Source organism: Lepidochelys olivacea (genome assembly GCF_965140295.1).
Source record: "Lepidochelys olivacea isolate rLepOli2 genome assembly, chromosome: 17".
Taxonomy (NCBI): domain Eukaryota; kingdom Metazoa; phylum Chordata; order Testudines; family Cheloniidae; genus Lepidochelys; species Lepidochelys olivacea.
In genome coordinates, this window is record NC_140427.1 from 5,390,567 (window position 1) to 5,405,292 (window position 14,726).

The 14,726-nt window shown below is 40.2% G+C and overlaps 1 protein-coding gene across 9 annotated transcripts in view; it reads left to right on the forward strand.

Annotated features, from left to right (window-relative positions):
- VMP1 (vacuole membrane protein 1) overlaps positions 1-14,726 on the forward strand; it is an 89,452-nt gene that overhangs the window by 2,873 nt on the left and 71,853 nt on the right. Inside the window, exons 2-6 of one of the 9 annotated variants that reach the window (XM_084650585.1) lie at positions 591-699; positions 866-1,039; positions 3,366-3,502; positions 9,848-9,949; positions 12,565-12,700. In XM_084650585.1, the coding sequence (XP_084506711.1) occupies positions 9,874-9,949; positions 12,565-12,700 (212 nt within the window). In that variant the 5' untranslated portion in view covers positions 591-699; positions 866-1,039; positions 3,366-3,502; positions 9,848-9,873. Of the gene's footprint in view, positions 1-590; positions 700-865; positions 1,040-2,427; positions 2,498-3,365; positions 3,503-5,636; positions 5,762-9,103; positions 9,263-9,847; positions 9,950-12,564; positions 12,701-14,726 lie in introns of those variants that run through there. The other 8 variants (XM_084650584.1, XM_084650583.1, XM_084650587.1 and 5 more) reach the window with 8 other exon arrangements.

Genomic DNA, 14,726 nt, shown 5'->3' on the forward strand with positions numbered 1-14,726 from the left:
ATGTGTATAGGAAAAATAGCACATTGTGGAAAGTGCTTGTACAATATATATACTGGCGTGTTTTAGAGACTTACATCTGTTTACTAGGGGCAGCAAGATATTTATTTTGCTTTCTGGGTTAACCCATTATCTACTTCAGTTCTGACCAAACCTGCCATTTGGCTTTATTTCAGACCTGTGGTAATAGCAGTGCTGGACTGGAAGAAGCCAACCTTGGTGTTACTGCCCCTGTTGACCTGGAAAATGGTTGCCATTTCTCTTCTGTCATTCAGGGAACTGAGATCTTGAATTGGCTTCTCAGTTCTTGTCCCCAGGTTGTCAGCCTCCCAGTGAGTGTGGTATGAGTGACCATACCTTTTGGTATATGGATGTGACAGGAGACAACTTGTTACCTGGGAGGTAAAATTCTATTTTTTTCTGTAACCTGAGGATAAATACTTCTGCTCAGCCAGATCCCAGTGTTAGCTGGCTAGACTTCGGGTGTTTCAGGGATGTGAAAGGCATGCCCTTCAAGTTGGCTGACTCATTCTTCAGTAGCAGCAGTTCTAGTATAACTATAATTTTTTTTCCTAATTAAATTAATTTCTTAGCATTCCCTGCTGAAGAACCCTCTTCAAAGGAACCTGTTCCCCTTCTAGGAGGTCCAGAATTCACCTGTGTGACACAACTGGCGTTGCTGGGGTGCTGCCGTCCAGTCAAGTATGTCCTAGTTGCAGTGTCTCATGTTTTGAAAGATGTAGTTTGGGGTGTGGGAATCATGCAGAGCAGGTGAATGGGGAGCCAAAGTCCCCAGTGGCAGCTGTAGAGTACTGCAGTCAGTGTTTCCCATTAAGTCCACTAGGAACCTCTCTTTTCTCCCTTTCAGATTTGAATAACCAGGGTATGTGGTTCCACATACAGAAGAGGCACTTCCTAATTTTAATGACCAGGCAGGCTTGGGCATCTGCTTCCTGGGACCAAGTGTCATCCTCTGATTAGAAAACAGGGTAGAGTCAAATCAACTATAAAACCCGTCTGCTCCACCAGCCAGTGGTTGGGGGTAAGAGGTTGTGAAGCTACAGGCTGCTATTGTGCCAGGACTACAGTGTTGCCCATTCATTCTAACTGTAGCCTTGCTGTCTCTTTGCTCACCCACCGTTAATTCCCACTGACATTACCTTTTGGCACTAAACGTATTTCTACCTTGTGACCATGTCATTTCCTGCCTCTGTTTGTATTATAAGTCTGTGGAAGCTGGTGATAGTCTGCTTGGCTGCTGTACTCTAAACTTTTCTAATGCATTGTTGAGTACTGTGTTAGAGCTGTATTAAAAGCACTAACGTTTGCAGGTGGCCCTGCATGAACTGCTTTGTGCTTCTTAACATTGGGCTTAGGTAAAGCTATGTACCTGTCTAACCACTTAAAAACGTGGTTATGTTCTTTTTTGAAGATTTCTCTCTAGTCTGTCACGTCTTGCTCAGAATCCATTATTTCTCCTCATATCAGGCTTTTCAAACCATTAATTCTGCCGAAGGGACTGTTCAAACCTTGCCCCAGTTGCTCTGTATGGATGGGCAAAATTGTGACCCTTAGTCCCGTCTGTCCTCCCGAGCCACAGAGCATTGATTGGGTGTTGTGTGTAATACTTGCCACTTAGTCTCTGTTTATAAGGTACAGTAGTATCTCTCAGTGCTTTCCAGACACCAGCTTAATGTGGTAGAGGAAGAGCTTGTTATCTTAATGTGTTCTGGTTCAAAATCAGCCAGGGGGTAACAGTTTTTCCAGTGATGATTTGATATGTAACAGGCTTAAAGAAGCATGTTCTGGTCACATTGTTAAAGTACAGGGTACTGGACTTTTACAGTAACTTGGCTGCAATACTTATTCTGAGGTCTTTGAGGAGCCCCTCACATCTCCCTTCCTAGGGGCATGCATCATCCTCTCTCTTTGGAGAGTTAGAAGTGGTTTCGCCTGCAACCTATCCATGCCATTCAGAGCACTGTCTGTGTCAGCCCAGAGGAGTTCATTAAAAAGCAATTCAGGGAACTGGCACCCTGCTTCATGATCCACCCCTAGGTTAGGCATGTTGTCTCCTGTCAGCTTACAGAGTGAGGACTCTGACCTGTGATCCCTGTCGTGGCAGCTCTAGACTGCTAGGACAGCCAATTCACTGCTGTGTGGAAAAAACATGAATGGCAAAAACTCAACCTGAAACACTTTGAAAGGGAGTAAGAATTCATGCTTTTGTGAGGAGGAAGTAAGCCTGGCTATAAAAATGCAACTTTTAAAATCTCTACTAAAAAAGGTGAATAAAACGGGATTATTTTCTGAGTGTGTTGAGTTCCTGTCTGCTCCTTAACATGGAGTAAAGCCAAGTTCTTGCTTTTCTAATGGAAGAATTAAATTAAGCCTCCTTATTTACATTTTTTCCATTCTAAAATTCACTAGGAAAATGTGAAATTACAGAACTGTGGGGATACTGGTTCTGAAGTGATGTCCGTCCTCAGTTTGGAAAATGGTACAGAATACTAACATTCCCTATAATTATTCTAAATAGATTACTTTTTAAATTGTTTTTAAAGGAAATAACTTTTTAAAATGACTTCTGGGTATTTTAGAGGAGGACAGGCAGAGTTTGCACAAATAAGCACCACTGAAGATAACTTGTACAGCCTCAGTGGCTTGCGTTTTGGCTATTAATATTTATACAGTATAGATAAAAAGGACTAATGCAAATATGCATCACTCAGGTACTCAGATTGTTCCTGATAGACCATTTTAAACTATGCAGAGCCCTTGTTGAAGTCAGTGAGGCTCCTCACAGGCACAAATGTTCAGTTCATGTGGATCTGATTGTAGGATCCGAGCTTTTAATAACTGAAGTGGCCTCACTAAAACTGGAGGGCTACGAGCACTATGGATTAATTCTTTTTAAAAGGCATCCCAAAGTCTTGTTGAAAAGATGAAAAAGTTAGCCGTCGGGGGTTTTTTCAGATGACTTTTCTCAAGCTATATTTGACTAAAAATTGGAAAGTAGGTCTGGTGAACAGAGGCATGACCCATTAAATGGAAGCCTGTGGTCTTTAAATTACTTGTCCTTTCCTTTGGGGATTAAACAGTTTTAGCTAGAAGAGCGTTTTAGTACTGGAATATATGCACTCATATCAAAGTAACCCATTATAGATAGATCTATGGAGATTTTGAATGCCTTTAAGATGTGTCCTAATTTTTTAATTGAATGCTCCCCTTGAGTTTTCAAAGGATTAAAACATCTCAAGCTGTTACTTTTTATATTTTCTATGGGCTTTTGGGGGAGTTATTAACTGTCAAATTATGAATTGTCAGTTTTATATCATGTGATGAGCAGGCAATATCTTCCTCTATAGGGGGCAGAAGATCTGGGAGAAGAGCACTTACTTTGGTCTTGAATGTCTACAGAGCTGACAAGAGAGTAGACTGTCCCATTGGCTTAATACACAGAAGAGGAGAAAAAGATCTGAAATACTGAACAGGAAGCTAAAAGGTATATTAATGTTTCATTTGCAGGCTGGTTTTTGTTCTTTACTGGCAGAAATTCATTCGTGAACAGATAATCCATGACTATCTAGTGGAGGAAAGTGTTTTTATTTGGATAAGAACAAGGCATTGTCAATCTAGCCTTCATTAAGGGCTTGTCCACACCCACAACGGGGCAGCAGTGCATCTGCCCTGCTCAGTGAAGACACTACCTGCACTGATAGGAGAGTTCTCTTGTCAGTGTAGGCACTCCATCTCCCCGAGAGGTGGTAGCTGTGTGTATGGGAGAAGCCCTCCTGTCGACACAGCGCTGTATATACCAGGAATTAGGTCGGTAAAACGATGTTGCTCCGGGGTGTGGATTTTCTCCACCCCAGAGCAACATAGTTATACGGACTTGAGTTGGTAGTGTAGACCAAGCCAACATTGTTGCCTTTGGATGAGTAATGAGTGTGGGAGTGGTAGAGGGAGGTAATTAAACTTAAAGTAAAAAGAAACCTTTGTTTTAGATCACTGTCTCTGTTCTCTGCATGTCTCTGCATCCTGGGCCCTGTTGTATTTACTGTGGAAAGAAAGGACTTTCATGTTTAATTGGTCATTTGGTGCTGTAAAAAGGGAAATGTTAGCTCTCAGTGGACAGAGAAACTCACAACTGGTCATTTGTTCAGTGCCTTCCTACTATTTTGTGTTCTGTGAGCAGGGTTTTAGTGGCCTGTCATGCTTGAGAACTGCAGCGAGTTATGTTAGGCAGTGTTATGAAGGTGAGTCAGACCCGGATGGCTACCTTTTAGTGAAGATGTTTCTTTCAAGGGGCCTTGTCATGTTGATGCTAATAGCATTTTCCATTAGGGTTGGACATTTGTTCCAAAACCGTGTTAAATATCTGTAGACTTCTAGTGACTACAGTCTAGTTCACTTGTGATAAATCACGTGGTTCATGTTTAAGGCTGCGATTCTTTCACAGAGATTGCAGAACTCACAGATTCTGTGACCTCCGTGACTTCCGCAGTGGCTTGTGCGGCTGACTTCAGGGCTGCCAGAGCAGCTGGGCAGTCTGCTCAGGTGCCCCACGGCTAGCCACACTGGCTGCTGCTGGAGCAACCCCAGGGCCAGCTGCTCTAGCAGTCCCCGGGACCAGCTGCACCAGCCGCTGCTTGGGAGGCCCCAGGCAGCTGGTCCCAGGGACCGCGGAAACGGTATCTGGTGTGGCTGGCTCTGGGGAGTGCCTGAACAGCAGTCCTGGGGGTGCCCTGGGGACTGCCCGAGCAGCAGCAGTCCCAGGGTGGCTGGAGGCTGTCCGGAAAGTGATCCCCGGGAGCAGCAGCTGGAGGGCAGTCAACCCCCAGCACTTGCGCAGAGCCCCCTAGAGCAGCGGGGCACCAGAAATAGAGATTTAATCGCTGGTATTTTTGGTAAAAGTCATGGACAGGTCATGGGTGGTGAATTTTTATGTATTGCCCGTGACCTGTCCATGACTTTTACCAAAAATACCCGTGACTAAATCTTAGCCTTATTCATGTTTTGTCACTTCTGTAGGGTTGTTGTTTCTATTAGAAGTGGAAGAGCAGGGGGCTTTTTGTGTCTTGTAAAAACGTGTCTAAAATTGTAGTTTTACATCATGTAGCTTTTCTCACATTGGTCTGTAGTTACTTGCAGTTTAAATTTAAATGGTAACGCCCGCAGTACATACATCCTACAGTGACAGAAGGGGTTTTTCCATTGCTGTAGTAAATTCATCTCCTCGAGAGGCAGCAGCTAAGTCAACAAAGAATTCTTTACAGGGGTTAGGTCGACTTAACTAACCCTGAGTGAGGTAGCTAGGATGACCTAAGTTTTAGGTGTAGACCAGGCCTAAGAGTAGCCCTTTTAAAGACCTGTATGCTGCCCAGCACTGGGATAAGGATTCATGTGCTAATTTTGGGTTATTTGTCCTAATGAGGTCTTGGCCTTGGACTTACCCTGTATTGTCTTTGAAAACCATGAAGTTGTTAAAACTGTTTACTTGTTTCCCTGATGTTTAAACATAACGGGGAAGGTCTCCTCCAAAAATCTTAGGTGCAGTGATTAAGGGGAAATAAGGGATTCTCAAGAAGCACTTGTTTACCTCTTGCAGACTGGAGTGCACTGTTCGCTCCTCCAGACTGGAGTGCAAAGTACGTCTCCTGCATGACTTTCAGTCACTGTGAGTTGGAAGATGAAGATACCTTAGTGAGTTCCTGAGTGAATGGAACGTCTCCAGGCTGGTGTTTTTGGAGATTAGCTTTGGGTAAGCTGCAGAGTAGGGCATTCCAGCAGGCCCCTCACAATACTGAAAGGAAAGATTTTATACACCAGGCTAACTATGCTTTAAGTACAGTTGACTGGAATTCTAAATCAGGAGTTTTAATTTGGTTTTATTTTGACACTACAATAGTTTGTTGTTACGAATTGTTTGTAATTTTACTCCATAGTAACAGCCACAGTTTTTATGAGCCTTTTGTTGTTGTTGACAAAGTAACACTTTGACTACCAGTAATTGTCTTTGTGATGAAAAATGTTATGAATCACACTACAGCTGAATAGAGTATTGTGGGGCTGGTGGGCAGTTCGCCAAGAACCTTTTGTGAGTGAATCCTGGGATCGCTCTAACACACAAACAGTGTAAATAGCTCAGATGCAAAATGAAGGGAAAGTTGCCTTCTTTAACCCCCTATTTTGAATGATTTATTCCGCTGTTTGACGGTCACTGCATTATATTAGGCTGCTTTCTGTCTAGATACGGAATGCATTTCCTTTTCAGTGCTCATAAGAGGTGAGGGTCTGATTCAGTGCTGGGGCTTAACTTGCTCATCGCGCACGCACCTGCACCCTTTTATAGATAGATTTGAGCAGACTGTCCTCAGGTATCTTTTTCTCTTTGATCTGAGTGAGGCATCTCGGCATTATTCATTAAATACTTGGCAAAGGATCATAGAGGATGCTCGGCAGCATATGAAGGGTCTTATGTGGACACCAGTAAATCAGGAGCTACTGTCCCTCTCTGGCCCCAATCATATAGGTAATACAGTAATCAATTTCCTTAACAGGATCAGTGTGTCTGTTAGGCCTCAAACAGATTAAAATGTCTAAAAGCTAAACTTGCTTTACTTTCTGCATGTGCATCCTTCCACTTTTTAATCACAGCGAGATGTTAGTATATTTGAGTGTGTTTGAATTAAGTAAAACAAAAATAACTTTTGAATTAAACAAAAACCTGGGCAAAGTTTGTCAACTGCACCGCACTCAGACCTGCAGTGTGAAAAGCACTAAATGCCCTACTTCTGAACCCAAGTGCTTAAACTTGCTGCATAGGCCCTTACAGTTTTGCCATAGAGTAAATGTACTTGGGACCTTCTTAATGATTATGTAACTTACAGAAGTTTGCTAGGAGATTATATACATGCTTTACTGTAAACACTAATTTGTGTATTTGATGTAACATTACACAAAGCTAAGCCCTTTCCAAGCAGACAAGGTAAGATTTGCTCTCTGTTAGCTGGATTTGTATAGTACAGAGCCTCTATGCTCCTGGGAGCTGTAGATTTTTCCTGCCTTTAAAGTGTTTAATGGACAGCAGTGGAATTCAGCTCATTAAGCATTGGAGAATTGCATGGAAACTAGATTGTAGCATCAAACCATCAGAGCACTTTGAATTATATTGCACTAGCTCCATTTTATTGAAACATAATTAAGCAGAGTGTACAGACACAATCTTTCCCCACTGCTTAAAACTCTCCTAGCTTGGAGGCTAAAACTGTGCAAAAGAAAGAATTAAACTAAAATAAAGAATAAATAGATCTTATTTATGCAGTTTTGAAATGCATGTTGGCTACATTTGTCATGCATAATGCCTGTTGAATTTTGCTGACTTCAGAGATGAGCAGTCTTTCAACTTGGCTCTCAAAAACCACTTCCCTAAGAAAATGGTACCTGTATAATCATCAGTAAATGCAACTATGGTCTTCCAATTTCACTATTTCCCTTTGCAGCCCCAAGCCTAGTAAACCTCTCTTGCATAGCCAGTTAATAAATGTGGTCACTAGAAGTGATACAGTCTGCCACTTCGTGGAATTGCTGCCCTGCTGAAATCAAGAGATGATCAAACATTTGTCCCTGTGTCACATAGCCACACCCATGCTACGTTCTGATTTGTACTGGTGCAATTCCACTGCAGACAATGGGGTTATGCTAGTGTAAAACTGGTGTGGGTGACAAATCGGGAGAGTCTCTGCCCTGGTAGCAGTTCTGAGAACATCCTTGAACTAAGGATTCTCATGTGACAGTATAGCTATGTTGTAAAGCTGCTGTTGTCCCATTTCAGCACTGTGTGATCCTTAAGGCATGGCAGGTTTTTGCAGCCTCTCAGGTATCTATCATTCTACAAAAGGAAGTTTTTGCAAGGTCACATTGCTTTGTCTGCTATTGGTTTAGTCCTTTTGGAACCCTTTAGCATTTGACTAAACAGTTTCTATTTGCAAAATAACTAGTTTAAACACTATGTTGCTCTTGCTCATTTGTTATTTATGGGGAAATATTGCTTGGCGGAAAGACTGCATGAGTGATTACTGACATTTGGCTGATTTTGTTCATAAAGCTTACATCTTTGGGCAGAGAAATAGGGTATTTAGTTAAAGGGATAACAACTTAAAATCACACTTCCACCTGAAAATGTTTTGCCAGCTAGTGTTACAAGTAACACATGAGACTCCTACAACTGAAAGAGATTAAACTATAGTATTGATAAAAAGGAAAAAAAGAATAACTTGGTGCATTTGCCATAGTCAGTTTCTTCTGTTTATGTGGGATTTCTTACACAGCAACAGTGTTGTGAAAAACATTTGTTAAAATAGTAAACAGAGATATGTAACCCAATAAAAGTCAGGAAGGGACATTTGGGGCAAGTCCTCGTATCTGAAACATATTTCAACTTATTTTTTAAATTGACTAGATTTAAAGTTTCTGCTTCCCCTTAAACTGAAGGGAGAGCCTCTCATTCCTGCACAGCTGAGTGTCCACTTGGTTCTTTTTTCATATTTGTCTTGAAAACTATTTTCATTTCCTACCAATGTGGAGTTTATATAACTATCATTTTAATAGGCTTCTCATGTCAGAAGGAAAAGGAGACTATCAAAAACTGTAAATCTTATTTTGTAAACCAAGAGAAACTTAACACAAAGATGATGTTTTAGCTTCCTAGAGTATTTCTTCCAAACAATTTTCGAGAGGCTATTTTAAGATGCAAGAGTTAAATTTTAAAGTAGGGAACCTCGCTGGATTGTGGAGGGAGTTTGTTTGTTTTATTGCATAAGAACTGTCAGCTGGTCAGTAGAAAATATCTGTTGCAACATTCTATTTCAGGCTGTCCTCCCACATGTTGCAGCACTTATACTCATGAATAAGAAAGAACGTAGTCGGTTGTTAAAATTCTGTAAGGATGAAAAGATGTAGACAGAAGAAAAGAGCAAATAATGGGGGAAATGTATAATTTTCAGATCACTTTAGAAGGAGGCAGATTTAGAGCATGTTTTTACTGTTTTTTTTTTTTTTTTTTTTTTTTAATTTTAGATTGTGCTTTAGCAAACAAGGGACAAATCTATATCCTAGTTCTTGAACTAGGTTATTTTTATTAAGGATGTGAACTGTTTTGGTGGATTGTTGCATGCATGGTTAGCTGGTGGGCATGTGCCATCATGCAGTCTGATCTAGTTTCTAGTGTGAAGAACATCGAGAATATGGAAATATGGTTTCAGTAAGTATTTCAGAATTAATTTAGGTAGGGTTTTTCGATTTACAACTTGGCTTTGTAATTTGGTCAACTGCAAAGCCAGCTGGTAGCATACCATTATTTGTCCAGGGGCTGTAGTGGTGTGTGTTCTTTCTGTGTTCACCACACTTCAGTTTTGAACTCACATGTGTCACATTAAAGGTACCTAGTGCTTAAATTAACTGAAACTTGTCTTCAGTGGCAACTCATGGAACCAGTAAAAATGGGTTGCCTAGTAGAAGTGATAGTTAAAAGTTGAGCAAAGTTGTACTTTGGGGAACATTGTAAATAATGCAGGGATCACATCAGACTTCAGTTCTGCAGTTTAGGTTTCTGTGTGTGTGAGATATGTGGTTTAAGATTGCCTTTGCCATATTGGCAGTTCATTCACTTCCAACATTTATATAATATTGTATTGCAAGAAAGGTAAGCATGCTATGTGGGTGGCTTGGACATTTGGCATACTGATGCAGGATCTCTCCTTTTCATCCTCAGAATAAGTAATAAATGGAATTTTATCTGTTATGGGTAATCATTATACTTATGCTTTTTTTTTTTGGTTGCTATTAGATCCTCATAAGTGACTGATCTATGAAATGGCAGAGAATGGAACAGATTGTGACCAGAGACGCATAGGAATGATCAAAGAACAGCACAATGGGAACTTTACAGGTAGGTTGAAAATGGCTGTTCCTCCTCTAGTCTAGTCAATCTGGTACCTTCAATTACCCTCAACAGACTCTGAGGAGATATGTGGGTTGGGAAACTTAGCCCAAGTAGAACTGAGGGGGAGACTGACATAGAAATATACTGCCTAAACCAATTCTGTATCCTTACCATGCACAAATCCTATTGACTTGAATGAGTGTATGCTTAAGAGCTGCAGCATCAGGTGCTCCATTGAAGAAAAAAAAAATCTTTTGGCAGGTATTTAGGTTTAGAAAGCATTCCAAGCAACTCAGCCCTTTGACACCAGAGATTGTACTCAGACAATGAAAAATCTACCCTGCTTTGGGAGAAACCCAAATTTTAATTTCTGAATTAGCCCTTCTGTAAACTATAGTTTGCCATTTGCTAAAGAAGAATTACTGACAAAACAATTAGCTTCTCTTGGTTATTCTTTGCCGGTGTGTTTCTGTCAGTGGGCCATTTCTTTGGACTAAGATAGAACTAATGCTTAGCGCATGGGATCTTATTTATGAAAAGATAACCAGTTGGCTGCTTTATGCTGGATTTCATAACAATGATCATAATCTTACCTTGTTTCCTGTCAGCTTCATATGGTTTGTCTGTGCCAATGCATGCCCCTATGCAGTTTAGCATTCTGGATCTTTCTCTTTCCTTACCTACTTCGTCTCTAGTCATTGGTTGCCATATATATATATACTCTGGACTTCACCATTCTGAAACCAGTGGGTGCCAGCACCATCTCTGTTTGCTTTGCTTCCCTTCTTTCTGTTTTTCTTTGGTGGAATAATCTCCCTCTATGTTTATACCATTAGGTTTGGTTTTGTTTTGTTTTTTTCCAGATTTCTTCAAACCACTCATTTATTGCTCTTCAATTGTTCTCATCCTCCTCACACTGTTTTGCTAAGTTTGTGGTCTTTTTCAACCCCTCATTTCTGGTATTGGTATCTGTTCATAGTCCATCGTGTAGCACTTTTAATAACTGTGAAGTGTCTTTGTTAAAGATGTTCTGTGAAATGCCAGAGAACGGAACAGATTCTGAAACCAAAAATACAGCACTATTCAAAGAGGGGGTGGATATCTGTATGGATAACAAGAATATACAAGCTTTTTATATTAAAGTTATAGAAGGGACACACAACCTCATGCTTCAGCAGCTTAAATCAGTCTTTAACTAGTAGGGGTTGGAAAGAGACTCCCCTGGAAGGCAAGTGATTCTACATATGTCTATTATGGGGTTTCTTGCACATCCTTCTGAATCATCTGGTGCTGGCTACTGTCAGAGACAAGATACGGGACTAGAGAGAACCAATGTCTGATCCAATATGCAATTCATGTGTGAAATAAACTGTATCAGAGGTTATCTTATAAGGCAACATGGACCAGTGTCTAAAACACAGGCCTGGAAGTCAAGTGACCTTAAATTCTAGTCCTGATTATACCGTATGGCCATGCACTGGCCTCTATATCTACCTCACAGGGGTGTGAGGTTTACTAGTTAATGTGTGTAAAATGCTCTGAACTTGTAAAGCACTATATAAATATTTGACTTTATTAGATGCACAAAACAATAGAAAAATCACTGTTAGTTGGAATATGAGGGTAACCAATCTATATCTTGGTTTGCTTCGTAATCTGTCTGTTTACATCAGTGCACACATGCTCTTCTGAGTGAACAAAATTCCAATTCTTCTGAAAAGCTTGGCAAAATCCTTGATTTACATGGTCCTGGACAAGTCATCCTGATCCAAAGTAGTTAGTTTTTATTAGTGTTTATGGTACTCTCAAAAACTGCACTAAATACTGCCCATAAAAATCCTTCCATTCTTGTTCTCTAACTTTTAATGTGTAACACCAGGGATTTTTAAACCATGTGCAGTGTTTAGTCTTATAACTGAATTGCTGGAATGAAACGTCTCTTCACATTTATAATGTCTAAGTTGGTTAAAGACAGCAGGTCAAACAAAAAAGTGTGCTCTCTAGATGGGATCCCTATTTTTTGGTGGATTCACTTTGTCTGGGTGATACAGTGGATGGACCTTTATAAGTAACCATTCAAGCATGGTCTGAGGTTCTGTGCACAGTGAATGATGTTCTTCTCCAGTTACACAGTGGCCAGCAGACAAAACTGTGTAAAGAGCACATGCAATTCAATCCAATTTGATTGGAAATAGTTATGGAAGGGCACCAAATTAAAAAGTTCAAGATAAAATTTGGCTCCTGCAATGGGGAGTGGATATTGGCTGAATGTAGCCGTTTATGGAGGCACGTAGTGTAGCCTCTTGCATAAAGACTTACAAATCCTAAGTTCCTTGCAGCCCAGGTCAGCCCATTTCTTGTTTAAATACTTTCATGGCCATCAGTCTCTGGAGCAATTGGTCAGCTGAGTGGGGGAACCGTGAGCCTTCCTTTGCTGTAGGTCACTTCACAGGCATAGAGCCCCTGGAGGAACTCTCTACAAGGGGAGGAGGAGACACTGCTGTGAGCACAAGTGTTAATTTCCCAGAGAAGTTAAAAATATCATGGAACTTTTGGTTGGGGTGGAATGTGAACTGTCAGCTTGTTGATATATTAACTCTTCCATCCATCTTCATTTCCAGACCCCTCTTTGCCATGTGAACGGAAGCGAAGGGACCGAGAAGAGAGGCAAAATATTGTGCTCTGGAGACAACCACTCATTACCTTGCAGTATTTTTTCCTGGAAACCCTAATAAACTTGAAGGAATGGACCATAAAGTAAAGATCACCTTTAATTTCCATCTCTAAGCTCTGTGGGGTGCTTTGATTCAGTAGATCATTGTGGCATCTCACATTCCGTGATGGTTCACGGTTATAAATCTGTTTCAAAGAAAAATACTCTTTTTTTAAAATTTATTTTAAATAAACCATGTTCTTGACTGCTCACCAAAACTTGTGTGTAAATTGCATTGATATCAAACTCCAAATTGCCTTGATAAATAGAAAAGAATCAGAGTCTTTATTTCTGAATAATTGAATATCCTTCTTTGAAATGACAAGATAGTGCTTAGGGAGCTTGACAGCATGAACTATTGTATTAATGACTGCATCTAGACGGGAGCTCAGATTTTATTATTATATGCCTTTGAAACTCATTAAGGGATATTAGTAACTCCCTATCAGGGCAAAGTTCAAGATTGCCTGGCACTTGTATTCACGTTTATGAAATATAGAGAGGACTTTGCTTTTAATCGACGTGTTCTCTTCCACAGTAGGAAATAATCTATAGTGGTGCTGTCTCTAAACCATGATTTGTAAACGGTATATTGAATAGGCTCTCACCATGATAAGGATTGTGACCCCCAACCTGCCTAACATTCCTTCCTAATGGGGAAGGTTAGAGTTAAGTTTCTTACTGTACTAAACATGAAAAGCTTTGTATTGGAGAAGGATAAATATGAATAAAATTATCAAGGGAGAACAGCATTAATAACAAGCCATCCTAGCATGTTGATAATTAATGGACTTGTGTTCAGAATGAGCCTATGATCAAATGGTCAATTTCCAACCAAGTAGGTATGCTCTGATGTGGTCTTGGGTAATGTTAGTAGTGCCGTTGTTAGAATGCCCCTTACTGAGGGCTTGTCTATATGGAGACTTAGTGCATGGCAGGCTTGGATGTGAATCTGCTGTGTACGTCAAAGCACGCTGAACTTCTAGTGCACAGCTGCAGGGTCTACAGCCCTGGCCACAGTATGGCAGGCTGGTGTGGATAGATTCACATCCGACTTACCATGCATCAAGTCTCTGAATAGACAAGCCCTTTAGTCAGTTGAGAATGCTGATAAGCTGCATTCACCCACTTTCCAGGCCAGAAGGAGAGTGCTGATGTATGGGGCCCATTCAGAGGAGTGAGTAACTTAAACGCTGATCTTCTGAAGTGACCCATGTGCAAAATAATTTGTGGCTTATGTAGTGTATTCCTAAAAAATATCCTCTTGCACTTTTTGCTTTCTTTCAGTGTTCTTGGGCTTGTTTCTTTTGAGAACTGTTTTTCCATGTCCCATATACATTTGTGACACTGTTTATTTAAAATTCTTTAACAATTTACTAAAGTACACCCTAGAAAATAACATTGGAGTTGATATTTTATCCAATTTGATTGGTACCTGGCTTTCTATATTTTAAACTTGTGTATCTGTCTTACGTCTTATATTGTAACACAGCAATATTTTGGACACTAACATTATGCAGTATTCACAGAAAATAATTTAACTGATTCTGTTTTAACATATTAACAGACACAAATTCAGATTGTCCTATGCTGGGTTATACTATATTGTTATTAAATGGTGCTTTAAAGGGTGACTGTCAATCTAAGAATTGCACTTCCTGTCTGAATTCTTAGCCTACTTTACAAGTAACACCAAATATTTCTATAATTGAAAGAGATTAGGGAGTTTTCACCTTGTTTAATTATGCATTTGAGTGATTTGTGTTTAGTCAGTTTCACTGTTTCCCCTATATGGCAATTCCTCCCCGTTGATTATGTGGGATTTGCACACTGCAGCAGGGGAGAAAAACCCCATATAAGGGCAGACGTGGTTGTAAAAAGACAAAAATTGGCAGGGGACTAGTGTGGTACCTGAAACTTTAACTAATTATTTTAAAATTTACTCAATTGCAGTTGATAGTGTTATTTTAAAAACACGATTAAACAGCAAATTAAAATTTCTGTAATATGGCATTAGGTGAGAGTGCAATTGTGTTAGATTGCCAAGAAAAGGGTAAAATAAATGATCTA